At 44.5% G+C, this 14,047-nt stretch overlaps 1 protein-coding gene across 8 annotated transcripts in view; it reads left to right on the top strand.

The window, feature by feature from the left end:
- Positions 1–13,658, top strand: part of LOC115180308 (transcription factor EC) — a 56,811-nt gene extending 43,153 nt beyond the window's left edge. For 2 of the 8 annotated variants that reach the window (XM_029742300.1, XM_029742305.1), the window contains 7 exons: positions 842–1,093; positions 3,196–3,297; positions 5,707–5,749; positions 7,357–7,413; positions 7,537–7,612; positions 8,513–8,687; positions 12,428–13,658. In XM_029742300.1, coding sequence (XP_029598160.1) covers positions 842–1,093; positions 3,196–3,297; positions 5,707–5,749; positions 7,357–7,413; positions 7,537–7,612; positions 8,513–8,687; positions 12,428–12,886 — 1,164 coding nt within the window. In that variant the 3' untranslated portion in view covers positions 12,887–13,658. Of the gene's footprint in view, positions 1–18; positions 340–826; positions 1,094–3,195; positions 3,298–5,706; positions 5,750–7,356; positions 7,414–7,536; positions 7,613–8,512; positions 8,688–12,427 lie in introns of those variants that run through there. The other 6 variants (XM_029742303.1, XM_029742306.1, XM_029742304.1 and 3 more) reach the window with 5 other exon arrangements.
- Positions 13,659–14,047: the final 389 nt, after the last annotated feature.

The raw sequence follows: 14,047 nt of genomic DNA on the forward strand, positions 1-14,047 counted from the left end.
ATCAAACCTGGGGGTAATCTGATGAGTCTCTGTTTGAAGTGATTATCACGCAGGGAAACTAAGGGATAGCCCGGCTTCTCGCCTAATTAGCAAATTTAGTGCAGAGCCTTAAGAAGTTTATAAAGACTGAGGACAGGAGGGGACAGTCCTCAACCTATCAACTCACCAGGACAGCCACCGGATAGCAGCCTCTTAACCACAATCCTACTGCTACTTTGAGCTGCTCTACAGCTAATACACCAGACCTGAAGACAGTTGTTCTCTCTCTGACTGATGAGAATGCCACACTTAAGTGACTGTAGTTACTACAAGATGCGAGACGGAGCCCGAGTTTCCAATGTAAGGATTCATGTTTCAATAGCAACAGTATACATAATCCAATGAAGTCGACTTGGAGACTTGTTGACATATTCATAATTGGTTTAGTAAGTTGGTCGTAGTTCTATAGTGTGTGTATACATTTGGGGCATAGACATTTGAAGGATACGGTAGTACATTGGGACATCTGCTAATGCTGTACTGAATGTTACAACTTTTTACACTTGCGGTAAATCATCTTCTTATTGCCTGTCTAAAGTTTGATTGGTTCTTGATTTGCTTGAGAAGTCAAAAGGATGTGTCTTGCATTCAGGGGTAAAACATGATTAAGAACAATTTGACGGAACATGACTCATGACTTGCTACACTATCAGTGCTCTCTCTGAGACTGCACTGAGCAGTGACTTTTATTTTTTATGTCTGTCTGAGATTGCATACTAACATTAAACTGTTATTTGAGACTACATAGTAACCGTTGCCTGTTGTGTTACCCAATAACTGATCTCAGGTCTGTATGGAACAGGTCCAGAGCCACCTGGAGGGCTCAAAGTTCCACCTACACCAGGCCCAGAGTCAGCAGGTCAAGCAGTACCTGACGCTGGGTTCCAAGGTGTCCGGGGGACAGGGGGGCCACCCTCACCCCACTGGGCAGGGAGGGCAGCTCTTGGGCACCGTTCCAGTGATGAGGAACTGCCACATGGCCCCCCTCAGCAATGGCAGCACCCCCAGCAGCCCTGTTACACTGCTGACCCTGGCATCCAACCATGACAGTGAGGTGAGTGAGCGTTTTGATTTTCAACAACAGTATGTGTTCATCGTGGTACAGTTGAAGTCGGAAGTTTACATACACCTTAGCCAAATACATTTAAACTCAGTTTTTCACAATTACTGACATTTAATCCTAGTAAAAAATTCCCTGTCTTAGGTCAGTTAGGATCACCACTTTATTTTAAGAATGTGAAATGTCAGAATAATAGTAGAGAGAAGGATTTATTTCAGCTTTTATTTCTTTCATCACATTCCCAGTGGGTCAGAAGTTAACATACACTCAATTAGTATTTGGTAGCATCGCCTTTAAATTGTTTAACTTGGGTCAAGTATTTCGGGTAGCCTTCCACAAGCTTTCCACAATAAGTTGGGTGAATTTTGGCCTATTCCTCCTGACAGAGCTGGTGTAACTCAGTCAGGTTTGTAGGCCTCCTTGCTCGCACACGCTTTTTCAGTCCTGCCCACACATTTTCTATGGGATTGAGGTCAAGGCTTTGTGATGGCCACTCCAATACCTTGACTTTGTTATCCTTAAGCCATTTTGCCACAACTTTGGAAGTATGCTTGGGGTCATTGTCCATTTGGAAGACCCATTTGCGACCAAGATTTAACTTCCTAACTGATGTCTTGAAATGTTGCTTCAATATACCCACATAATTTTCTATCCTCATGATGCACCAGTCCCTCCTGCAGCAAAGCACCCCCACAACATGATGCTGCCACCCCTGTGCTTCACAGTTGGGATGGTGTTCTTCGGCTTGCAGGCGTCCCTCTTTTTCCTCCAAACATAACGATGGTCATTATGGCTAAACAGTTCCATTTGTTTCATCAGACCAGAGGACATTTCTCCAAAAAGTACGATCTTTATCCCCCATGTGCAGTTGCAAACCGTAGTCTGGCTTTTATGGCGATTTTGGAGCAGTGGCTTCTTCCTTACTGAGCGGCCTTTCAGGTTATGTCAATGTAGGACTCGTTTTACTGTGGATATAGATACTTTGCACCTGTTTCCTCCAGCATCTTCACAAGGTCCTTTGCTGTTGTTCTGGGATTGATTTGCACTTTTCGCACCAATGTACGTTCATCTCTAGCAGACAGAACGCGTCTCCTTCCTGAGCGGTATGACGGCTGCGTGGTCCCTTGGTGTTTATACTTGCGCATTATTGTTCGTACAGATGAACGTGGTATCTTCAGGCATTTGGAAATTGCTCCCAAGGATGAACCAGACTTGTGGAGGTCTACAATTTTTTGTCTGAGGTCTTGGCTGATTTCTTTTGATTATCCCATGATGTCAAGAAAAAGGCGCTGAGTTTGAACAGCCTATCAGAAGCTTCTAAAGCCATGACATAATTTTCTGGAATTTTCCAAGCTGTTTAAAGGCACAGTCAACTTAGTGTATGTAAACTTCTGACCCACTGGAATTGTGATACAGTGAATTATAGGTGAAATAATCTGTCTGTAAACAATTGTTGGAAAAATGACTTGTGTCATGCACAAAGTAGATGTCCTAACCAACTTGCCAAAACTATAGTTTGATAACAAGACATTTGTGGAGTGGTTGAAAAATGAGTTTTAATGCCTTCAACCTAAGTGTATGTACACTTCTGACTTCAACTGTACCTTTGATACTTAGTGTTGGGATTCAATCAATCCCGCTATTTGTTTGTTTTATCTCAGTGTCTTTATTTAGTAGGTTTATTTTTAAAATAGTGATTTAATAACACAATGCAGGTTTGATTACGGAGTCCTAAATCTCTTTGACATGAGATACCTGCTGTGTAAACAACTCAGTTATCTCTAGTGACCCGCCCATTCTCTCTAAAATGCTCATCAATAACTTCAGAGATTCAATTCCTAAAGAGAATCTCCTGTTAAGGATGAAACTAGTTTGATAACAAATATTTTGTTCCCACCATGGCGGCTGATCTCTTCCAGCATGGTGGTGAAGAAATGTCTGTTATTAGATTAGGATCCTAACTGTCTCTCCCTCTGAATGATGCAAATAGAAATGTTACATTGAATTACAGCGAGAGCATTTGCCCACCTAGCGTTTTTATTACCTGTTGTCATGTATCTGAATTGAACTGGTACAACCTGACTGTTTTCTTTTAGTTTCCAATGGATGAAGTTATTGATGACTTGATTAGCCTGGAATCCGGGTTCAATGACAGGGGCTTGGATTGTATGGATCCTAGCATCATAATGCAAAACAATGTAAGTATGAATTATCCTATTAACTATTATATCAAGCGCGAATGTAAAGGGAAAAACACTCATTTGAATTGCAAAACTAAAGGTAAAAACAGAAGAAATGCAACCATGCCTTGGACATGCAGGTGTTTCTGTCTATTGACTCTTGCTGACATGATTCCTTGATCCAGAGGTGATTCCCAGAAGATCCTTGATCTTCTTGAAACTCACGAAGAGCAGATATTGAGTAGTCAAGTTCAGCTTTAAAGTTAAGTTGCTTAACTGACTTCATTAAAGGGGGATGTGAGAACTACTTCCTCTGCCAAACATTAACTTTCAGGCTCGACTTGCTTGGGAAAAAAGGAGCTGGCTTTGTGTGAAGTCAGATTAAGTCCACCGATGAGTCAAAGTTCATTTCACCAGGGTTGAGGCTTAAAGCATTTCTCACATTTCTCAAGCTGCCGAACAATACAGATTAATCCGCAAGTGATGTCATTACACGTAACTACACGGTAAATGATGACAGTGTGAGAATAATGTGTTAATTAGTATAAACACTAAGTCTGTGATTCTTCTTTTTTGCTGAAAGACCTACATGGTCACTACCAGAGAGTTTGGGAATGGTAGTCAAGAAGACAGAGGCAGAACGGCAAGACTATGCTAGATATCTACTACGACAAAAAATATCTTATTCAGACTAGGCATTCCATTAGAAAGAAAATGCCTGGATGGTAGCAGAGACAAATAGCCCCAGTGGAAATTATATCTGGAGTGGAATTGTAAAACTTTGAGCTTATGCTCGGACAAAGACTCATTTGAGTAACGATTATAGCCACACCTGAATTCTGATCAGAGGTATGTGGTACTAAAGGAGATTGTGTCCCCACAACATTGAATGTGACAGAGAGATAGAGAGAGATGAAGAGCGATAGAGAGAGACAGAAAGAGGCAAGCAGGCAGGAAAGAGGCAAGCAGGCAGGCATGCACACAAACACACACATAGAAAAACAGGGTGACAGAAAAGCGGAGGTGTGTGTGTGTGTGTGTGTGTGTACATGAAAGACAAGACAGGGGGGAAGGGGGTGTGGAGAGTGAGGATCAGAGCGACCAGAAAAAAGGGAGAGGAGGAGAGATTTAGCGTGAGGCAGTGAGGCATTGGATTGGGTTAATGCCTACACTCCCGATGGGCTTGTTCTGAAATGATAGCGTGCTTAAATGGATCAATTCATTTTAATTAGTCATACAGTACGATGCATCACGTCGTTTTGCCATGTCAACATATCCCAGGAACACAGATGGGAACGGATTGAAGTGATTACGATGTGAGCAGTCGGGGGACTGTCGCAATCTTTCATTTTGATAAGTACCCCCCCCCTCCCCTGTTAGAGATAATGAGAGAGAGAAAGCCATCTACAGGCAAAGCAAACCAACTGCAAATTTTGAAATGTCTGCAGTTCCTTATTTCTCTCCCACTCCCTCCTTCCCTCCCTCCCTCCCTCCCTCCCATAACTTGACCTCTATTCTTATCCCTTTCTACACTACTCTAGGAACTAAATTTCACACATGCACAGTGACAAATTGTCTTTACATGGCTTGTGGCATCTATGCCGGCTTTTGTAGGATTCCTAGAAATACACAGCTCCCTAAGATTAGACATGCATACAGTGTGTGTCAGAAGCCCATATATATCCCTCTGCATTCCAACAGAGTCCCTAAAAGAGACCGCAGTTATCCCGCTTGTTCGGAAAACATATGCCTATTTTCTCACAGTGGACAAGCGGCGTAGAAAAACAGTTTGGTGTCTGTTTGGGTGGGTTATGACCCGGCTTTCATCCAGTGGGGTGTTATTTTGAACACACAGACGCCTCTGTGTTCTGGGGCCCTTTCAAGCTGAGTAGCCATAGTGGTCACTGATAATGGTACTATTAGGCTAGTAAACGGGGGCACGGAGCGAGGTCGTACTCCCAGAGAAGGACCTGAGAGGGCCTTAGGGGACCCTGACAAGGCTGTGGTCAGGCAGGGCCCCTGTTCGGGAGACATGGAGGCCGCTAGCCTCTCCTGCTGGATCACACAAAAGCAATGCCCTGAAGGCTGAAAGGCGACAGGACTGCCAACAGTGCAATGATTGCCCTCACACCCAACCTCATCTGAAACCTTACAAATTCCTGTTACACTTTCAAAGCTTTCAAATGAGCCAAAGTCAACCTGCTTCCAAAAGTTTCAATGACTTTGTGAACTTGAGGTCGCTGAGTCTGAATGAAATGTTCTCTCTGTATCTATGTGTCTGTGTTCAACCATTCCCTGACATCCCTCTCCTCTCCTCTCCTCTCCTCTCCTCTCCTCTCCTCTCCTCTCCTCTCCTCTCCTCTCCTCTCCTCTCCTCTCCTCTCCTCTCCTCTCCTCTCCTCTCCTCTCCTCTCCTCTCCTCTCCAGGTGCTCAGTAGCAGCATGCTGGACATCTATGGGGGTGAACCAGGTATGACTACAGCCCCTCATAGCCGAATGACACCCACCTCACGCCCCACTATGCTCACTAATGTAAAAAGGGAAGTCACAGGTACGAACACACATCATAGCGCTGAAGATAATCAATGCATCAAAATAATCAATGCATGATCACATCAAAAATATTTGAAGAGGATAGAAGTGTGAAACTCAACCACATACTGTAGCATAAGAATACAACACTTTAGGAAACACATTCCTGACAAATCATGTCAGTTACTGGCATCTAATTTTTTTTATGAAAGAATACGTTTTGCATTTTGTAAGGCGCACGACAACAGGAAATGAGAAAGAGTAATCCATTTAGACATTTTTCTTCTTTGGCTGACTAAAATGAAGACAAAATGCTGTGTAGGCAGCATGTCCTAAATGCACAAATCCTAAATCTGGAGACAGGATTAACCAAAACCGAGCCTTCCAGTCTAATAAGGTGTTCGTTCCCACAGTCTATTACTGACCAATGGGAGACTGCAGTAGAGGTCTAGAGGTCTATAGAGTAGCATGTTCTACTGGGAAAGCCCTCTTTTTTAGCCCTGATGTGTACAGCATTCATCCTATACAAACTATTCCATTTCTAACAAAATAAACTCATCAATATCGGTGTCCTTCGATTACGTTTGTCTGCTCTCAGCTGATTGCCACGGCGTATTCTATACAGCATCTATAGCTTGTCAGTCACTTTGTATAGTGGAGGACAGATTCAACATGGATTTGTTTGGATAAGTTAAGGATAGCTTCTATAGGGTGCATGGGTAGTAGCATGAGTTCCATGTCTAGCCGTATCAAGTCCGATGAAGAAGGAAGCTGAAGGGAAAACGGGACAAATGTGTTTCCATGTAGCAAATAGATGTTTCCCTTAAACGCGTAGTGTTTGGATTACAGTTGTATCACTCACATACCTAATTACCAATGGCCTCGGTTTATGGTCTACGGAGGCATCATGGATTATTTTGTGTTCTAGTCCCCAACACAAAGGACCTCTGAGAAACGGTTTATGAATGCCACGCATCAAGTAAAGCTAATTGAATTAGCTCCGACGAGAAAATAAGTGAATCAGTATATTTTTCATATAAGTGTGCGGTCAGACAACGGGCAGTTACACAGAGGTCTAAATGACCTTATTGAATCAACAGAGACGATTTGAGAAATCCAATCACAGGTTCTGATTATATCATTTGGGAGAAATGTGAATGTGAATATGAACGCTATACCATGCCTTTCCCCTCAAGGGTAGATCAGCAAATTTGTTAAGCGGACTTCATTTCCAGGCTGAGTGGCTTAAGAGAGGACACAGATTTTTCACAATGAACCAAAGAGAAGAGACAATGCTATGTATGCCAGGCGGGCTGGGAGCGAGCGGGACAAATCGTGTCCTTTCACTGAGTGTGAGTGTGCTTGTGTGGAAGGTTAAGGCTCTGTGGAAGGTTCAGGCTCTGTGTCTGTGGTGGCGAAGATGATCTCCACTCTGTCTGCCACCCCAGAAACATCCAGGCCAGAACTGTGTATCAACTGACTGGAGCTTCTTTTACGCTCTGTGTGTGTTTCTTATCAGCCTGTTTTCTTCTTTCTGTTTCACAGAACATGAAACGAGAGTGATGGCCAAAGAACGACAGAAGAAAGACAACCACAACTTGAGTACGAGCCGCCCCACTCAATACAGAGTACCTTCAGAAGCATTGTGTGGGGCACTAAAGTAACTTAATGTTCTCTCTCTCTCTCTCTCTCTCTCGCTCTCTCTCTCTCTCTCTCTCTGACCAGTTGAAAGAAGAAGAAGATACAACATTAACTACAGAATCAAAGAACTTGGAACAATGATACCAAAGTCGAATGACCCGTAAGTGGTCTAGCTAGCGCTTGCTACACTTCTCTCAGTGTTTATTATGTTCAAAACATTAGTTTACCTGACTCAATATTGCAAAGCAACTCCCCATGATCAAGTCTATTGCCATGAATAGATGTACAAATGTCTGGCTGCTGTTAAGCATATCAAACACTAAGCACAGACCCGCTACATGTTGTTCTTTGAATTCAAATTAATACTCAAGAGCACATTTCGCTCCTATTTCAAGGGTGTACTTGAGTAGCTATTGTAGTCTTCACGCTCTGCAAAGTAGTGAGTCTGAATGTTCTTTGGGTTCTTAACAGTAGACTACAGCTTAGAGCTCAATGATGAAGATTGGGGTCAAACGCAAAGAGGGCCACCACCCATTTGAATCAAAGTTTGAGCACAATTGGCCCACTAAGATGGAATACGGAAGCCGGAATTGGAAACCGACTGGCCCAACCGCAATTGAACTTTTGATAGAATTTAAATGGAAGGTTACCGCTGTCGCCGTGCCATTAAGACAAGATAAAGAAGATTATTAGCTGTGGAGCAGACCAACGTCTTGTTCCAAAGAAAGGTGCATTTTACAACTGCGTCCTGCTTTTAAAAAGTAATGGTATCAGGGAATGGCGCCTGCACTCTTGGCTTCTTCCAAAGTCACATCCCCCCCCCCTTCCGATACCTATTTTTACCTGAGGATTAATTTTACCATACAAGCGGTTCCAGAATGGACTTTCTGTAGACGTACTTATACTTAACTATTCTATTAAAATTCCCATTCAAAGGCTGGATGTAATGTCCAAGAATGAATAATTGGCCATGTAAATCACCATTTCTTATTCATATATAAAAAATGGGTTCCTGCATACGTTTTTGTACAGAACATTCCGCTGAGGCGGTGAATAAAAGGTTATCTTTTATGTCCCTCTGCCGTAGTGATATGCGCTGGAACAAAGGCACCATTCTCAAGGCGTCGGTGGAGTACATCAAGTGGCTGCAGAAGGAGCAGCAGCACACCAGAGAGCTGGAGAACAGGCAGAAGAAGATGGAGCACGCCAACAGGAAGCTACTGCTCAGGATCCAGGTATGGGCTATGGAGAGAGAAAGACAGACACCCTCAAAACCCGGCCCCCTACTTCTACAGATCCCCAATTCAGCAACTTCCTCATCCTTAACACAATGCCAATGCACACCATCACGGGGCCCTGATGCTCAATAGAGCACTGCCAGCTCAGTGCTCCATACCTACCTAACCCCCATACCCTTACACCCCCACTCCCTGGCAGAGACCGGCCCTGCTCGTATTGATGTTTGTCAAGCAGTTCCCCATCACCTCTCTTCTCTTCCACCGCTCCTCTTTTCCACCTCTCCTCTCCAAGACACAATAATTACCTGATTAATAAATAGAGTGATAGACTTCGGCTCCATACGTCCGGAAGGAGGAATCAGGTCAGAATTAGATTGTGAATCATAATAATGCCCAGAGTCATGCCTCTCTCCCCCCACTTTCCCTTGCCCTAAAATGATGCGTTAAAACGGGGCGAATGGGGATTGACATGGCAGCAGAGCAGAGCCAAGCAGACAGTGGAGACGTTACCACAAGTCCTCAGCCACCGAGACGTCGCAATTAACCACCAAATGAATCGGCACATTCACGGCTCTGTCTCTTACGCCGAACTCATAGTCAAGCTAAACTTCTCATTGTAACAGTGTCATCCTAAAGGACGTTGAGACCAACAAAACACATAAAACTCAAAAGAGGCGTAAAGAGACATTTCATGTGGAGAGAGCTAACAAAAGCATTTAACAGAACGCTAGCTTCAAAGTGTTAGCCAAATAAGTGCTGACGACAGTTGATATTACACTGTAGGGCGAAAGACAGCATCAACACCAAGCATCACCCACACAAACATCACAGCTAGTCTTACTTAAACATACTGTTGGAATCCTACAGAAAGATGTTTAAACTGAGAAAAACATGGTTGTAACTTTGCATCACGTAACGTGGGAACAGTGATGCTTCTAACTTGCATCGCATTCCTCTACACTTTTTTTTATCCCCCGTGTTTTGTTTAGCCAAACGACATGCTAGGTTAACCGTTATCAAGGTAGACTGACAACAGACTATTGTCCATATTGTTACTGCTAGTAGAGCGTCGATGGGGAGGCGTGAACCATATTGCTGACCTGCTGGTAGCTGATTGATGAGGTTTTGCCATTGGTTCCTCCCTGTCATGTTTATGGCACAAAACCCAAGGGCCCTGGCTGCTTCCTGAGCGGGGGGTCTGGAGACGAGGGGTAGATTAAATGGATTGGCCTCCACTACATTAGAGTGCTATTAGAATCTTCTTATTAAGGATTACCCCCTTTTTGTTTTCAATTTTCGCCTAAAATGACATACCCAAATCTAACTGCCTGTAGCTCAAGCCCTGAAGCAAGATATGCATATTCTTGGTACCATTTGGAAGGAAACACTTTGAAGTTCATGGAAATGTGAAAGGAATGTAGTAGAATATAACACAATAGATTTGGTAAAAGATAATACAAAGGGGAAAAAAAAACTTATTTTGTATACTGCTCCAAAAAATAAAGGAAACACTAAAATAACACATCCTAGATCTGAATGAATGAAATAATCTTATTAAATACTTTTTTCTTGACATAGTTGAATGTGCTGACAAGAAAATCACACAAAAATAATCAATGGAAATCCAATTTATCAACCCATGGAGGTCTGGATTTGGAGTCACACTCAAAATTAAAGTGGAAAACCACACTACAGGCTGATCCAACTTTGATGTAATGTCCTTAAAACAAGTCAAAATGAGGCTCAGTAGTGTGTGTGGCCTCCACGTGCCTGTATGACCTCCCTACAACGCCATGGCATGCTCCTGATGAGGTGGCGGATGGTCTCCTGAGGGATCTCCTCCCAGACCTGGACTAAAGCATCCGCCAACTCCTGGACAGTCTGTGGTGCAACGTGGCGTTGGTGGATGGAGCGAGACATGATGTCCCAGATGTGCTCAATTGGATTCAGGTCTGGGGAACGGGCGGGCCAGTCCATAGCATCAATGCCTTCCTCTTGCAGGAACTGCTGACACACTCCAGCCACATGAGGTCTAGCATTGTTTGCATTAGGAGGAACCCAGGGCCAACCGCACCAGCATATGGTCTCACAAGGGGTCTGAGGATCTCATCTCGGTACCTAATGGCAGTCAGGCTACCTCTAGCGAGCACATGGAGGGCTGTGCGGCCCCCCAAAGAAATGCCACCCCACACCATGACTGACCCACCGCCAAACCGGTCATGCTGGAGGATGTTGCAGGCAGCAGAATATTCTCCACGGCATCTCCAGACTCTGTCACGTCTGTCACATGTGCTCAGTGTGAACCTGCTTCATCTGTGAAGAGCACAGGGCGCCAGTGGCGAATTTGCCAATCTTGGTGTTCTCTGGCAAATGCCAAATGTCCTGCACGGTGTTGGGCTGTAAGCACAAGCCCCACCTGTGGACGTCGGGCCCTCATACCACCCTCATGGAGTCTGTTTCTGACCGTTTGAGCAGACACATGCACATTTGTGGCCTGCTGGAGGTCATTTTGCAGGGCTCTGGCAGTGCTCCTCCTGCTCCTCCTTGCACAAAGGTGGAGGTAGCGGCCCTGCTGCTGGGTTGTTGCCCTCCTATGGCCTCCTCCACGTCTCCTGATGTACTGGCCTGTCTCCTGGTAGCGCCTCCATGCTCTGGACACTACGCTGACAGACACAGCAAACCTTCTTGCCACAGCTCGCATTGATGTGCCATCCTGGATGAGCTGCACTACCTGAGCCACTTGTGTGGGTTGTAGACTCCGTCTCATGCTACCACTAGAGTGAAAGCACCGCCAGCATTCAAAAGTGACCAAAACATCAGCCAGGAAGCATAAGAACTGAGAAGTGGTCTGTGGTCACCACCTGCCGAACCACTCCTTTATTGGGGGTGTCTTGCTAATTGCCTATAATTTCCACCTGTTGTCTATTCCATTTGCACAACAGCATGTGAAATTTATTGTCAATCAGTGTTGCTTCCTAAGTGGACAGTTTGATTTCACAGAAGTGTGATTGACTTGGAGTTACATTGTGTTGTTTAAGTGTTACCTTTATTTTTTTAGCAGTGTATTTTTTTTTGTACCATCATTTTTGAAACGCAAGATAAAGGCCATAATGTATTATTCCAGCTCAGGGCAAGTTTAGATTTAGGCCGATAGATGGCATCAGTGTATGTGAACATTTTTAGACTGATCCAATGAACCATTTCATTTCTGTTCAAAATGTTGTATCAAGACTGCCCAAATGTGCCTAATTTGTTTATTAATAACTTTTTATCTTCAAAATTGTGCACTCTCCTCAAACAATAGCATGGTATTTTTTCACTGTAATAGCTACTGTAAATTGGACAGTGCAGTTCGATTAACAAGAATTTAAGCTTTCTGCCAATATCAGATATGTCTATGTCCTGGGAAACTTTCTTGTTACTTACAACCTCATGCTAATCGCATTAGTCTACGTTAGCTCAACCGTCACCGATCCCGAAGAAGTTCTAAAGTCAATCCATCATAATCTACCAGACCATGAGGGATGTGTGTGTGTGTGTCGGGGAGGAGGGGTGTGTGTGTGTGTGTGTGTGTGTGTGTGTGTGTGTGTGTGTGTAAGGGTTGCCAAATCGTACCGAGCTCATTCTGAGAAAAGTCATCTCCTTCATTAAAAGTCTTCTTCTTCAACACTGTTCCCATTCATATGTATTTGAGAATAACACTGTCCTGATCCTTGGTCCTTTTCTGTGCGTTTCAGGAGTTGGAGATCCAGGCCCGTGCTCATGGCCTCCCCAGCATGGCAACTGCCCTGGGTACTGTAGAGCTCTCCTCCCACCTCCTCAAACAACAAAAACAACAACAGCAGGAGCCCTTGGCTCCCCAGTCACAGCAGGGTCTCCAGCCACCCCTGTACCAGGAAGAGCTGAACGGGGAGTACCTCCAGAGGACCTCCATGCCAGCCATGGTCACCGGGGTTGCAGACCAGGGTCAGGGGGTGGTTGATGGCTCCACCACTTTCTCCGACCCGCTGTCTCATTTCACAGACTTCTTCAGCTCCACGCTCAAAGAGGAGCAACGGCTGGACGAGATCCTCATGGACAACCCGCTCTCGCCTTTCGGCACCGACCCGCTTCTCTCCGCCGGCTCGCCCGACGCCTCCAAGGACTCCAGTCACAGGAGCAGCTTCAGCTCGGACGATGGCGACGATGACCTATGATCCCTGACCCCTCCGCGACCCCGTGTCAAAGGTCAAAGGACAAACAGCAGTTGGTCACCCTCACAAAGTGGTGCAGGGATTTGTTCCAGCCCAGCACCAACACATCCGATTCCACTGACCAGCTCGAATCATTGAGAGCTTGATTCGTGGGCTCAGGTGTGTTAGTGCTGGGCCGGAGCAGAAGCCTGCACACCCTGTGGCTCTCCAGGACCAGGGTTAGTTAACACTGGCACTCCCACTTTTTAAAAACTTTGGCCAAGAGTGCATACAGCACCTCTGCCTCGCAGACAGAACCAGACTCATGAGAAAAAGGGACAAAGACAATCGGTCCATACTGATCTTAAAATACTGCTCCACAGTGCATTGAACACTGGGGTTGTTGTACACCACTGTAAACTATACAGACTACTTCACTGTACCTATCACGTGTCTTTGCGACATGCCAAAAGACGATTGCTTCCTTTTCAGAGGTATAGTATTACTGTTATTGTATAAAAGGACTTTAAACCATTGAGGTTCACTGATGGGCCCTATCTAACGCCAGTTACTGGTGGTTCCTCTTCCAAACAGAAATGAAAATGGAACAGTGATACTAGCCGAAAAAGCCTAACACGTCCTTCGTTCATCTTTACATTTATTTTTATAAAATGTTTTATGTATTTATGTGTTTTAATCCATGTATTCCTAAAAAACATTACACTTTCTAACATGCTCTCTTTTCTATTGGTGGGGGTGGGGAAAATATAATAAACCCTTTTTTTAATAAATCAGACTTGGCGTTTTGTCATTATAATCACACACGCGCACCACATACCCAACACAAAAGCTCTCGTGTTTAATTTGTAATATTACGCCCTACTCTATCATCAAAAAAGTATGGAGACCTGTTAACTTTCATTCTTTCCTATCCAACAGGAGCAGCTCAGTTATGAACCAGGAGGAGTGCCAGAAAGGTTGATTATCACAAAATCAGAGGAGGCTAGACCTATGAGGCTAAACTGATGAATGAAAGTCCATACGTGGGAGCTGTGTCTGAACAGAGGTGGGTGTGGGTAAAACGGGGGTTCTCACCCAGGGCGACAGACAGTAAATGAGTGACAGAGAGAAGACAGAGAGAATGGGAAAATGAGGAGTGATGGTGCTGATCCAGTTAAGGGCTCT

Source organism: Salmo trutta, chromosome 40, assembly GCF_901001165.1.
Source record: "Salmo trutta chromosome 40, fSalTru1.1, whole genome shotgun sequence".
NCBI classification, from domain to species: Eukaryota; Metazoa; Chordata; class Actinopteri; order Salmoniformes; family Salmonidae; genus Salmo; species Salmo trutta.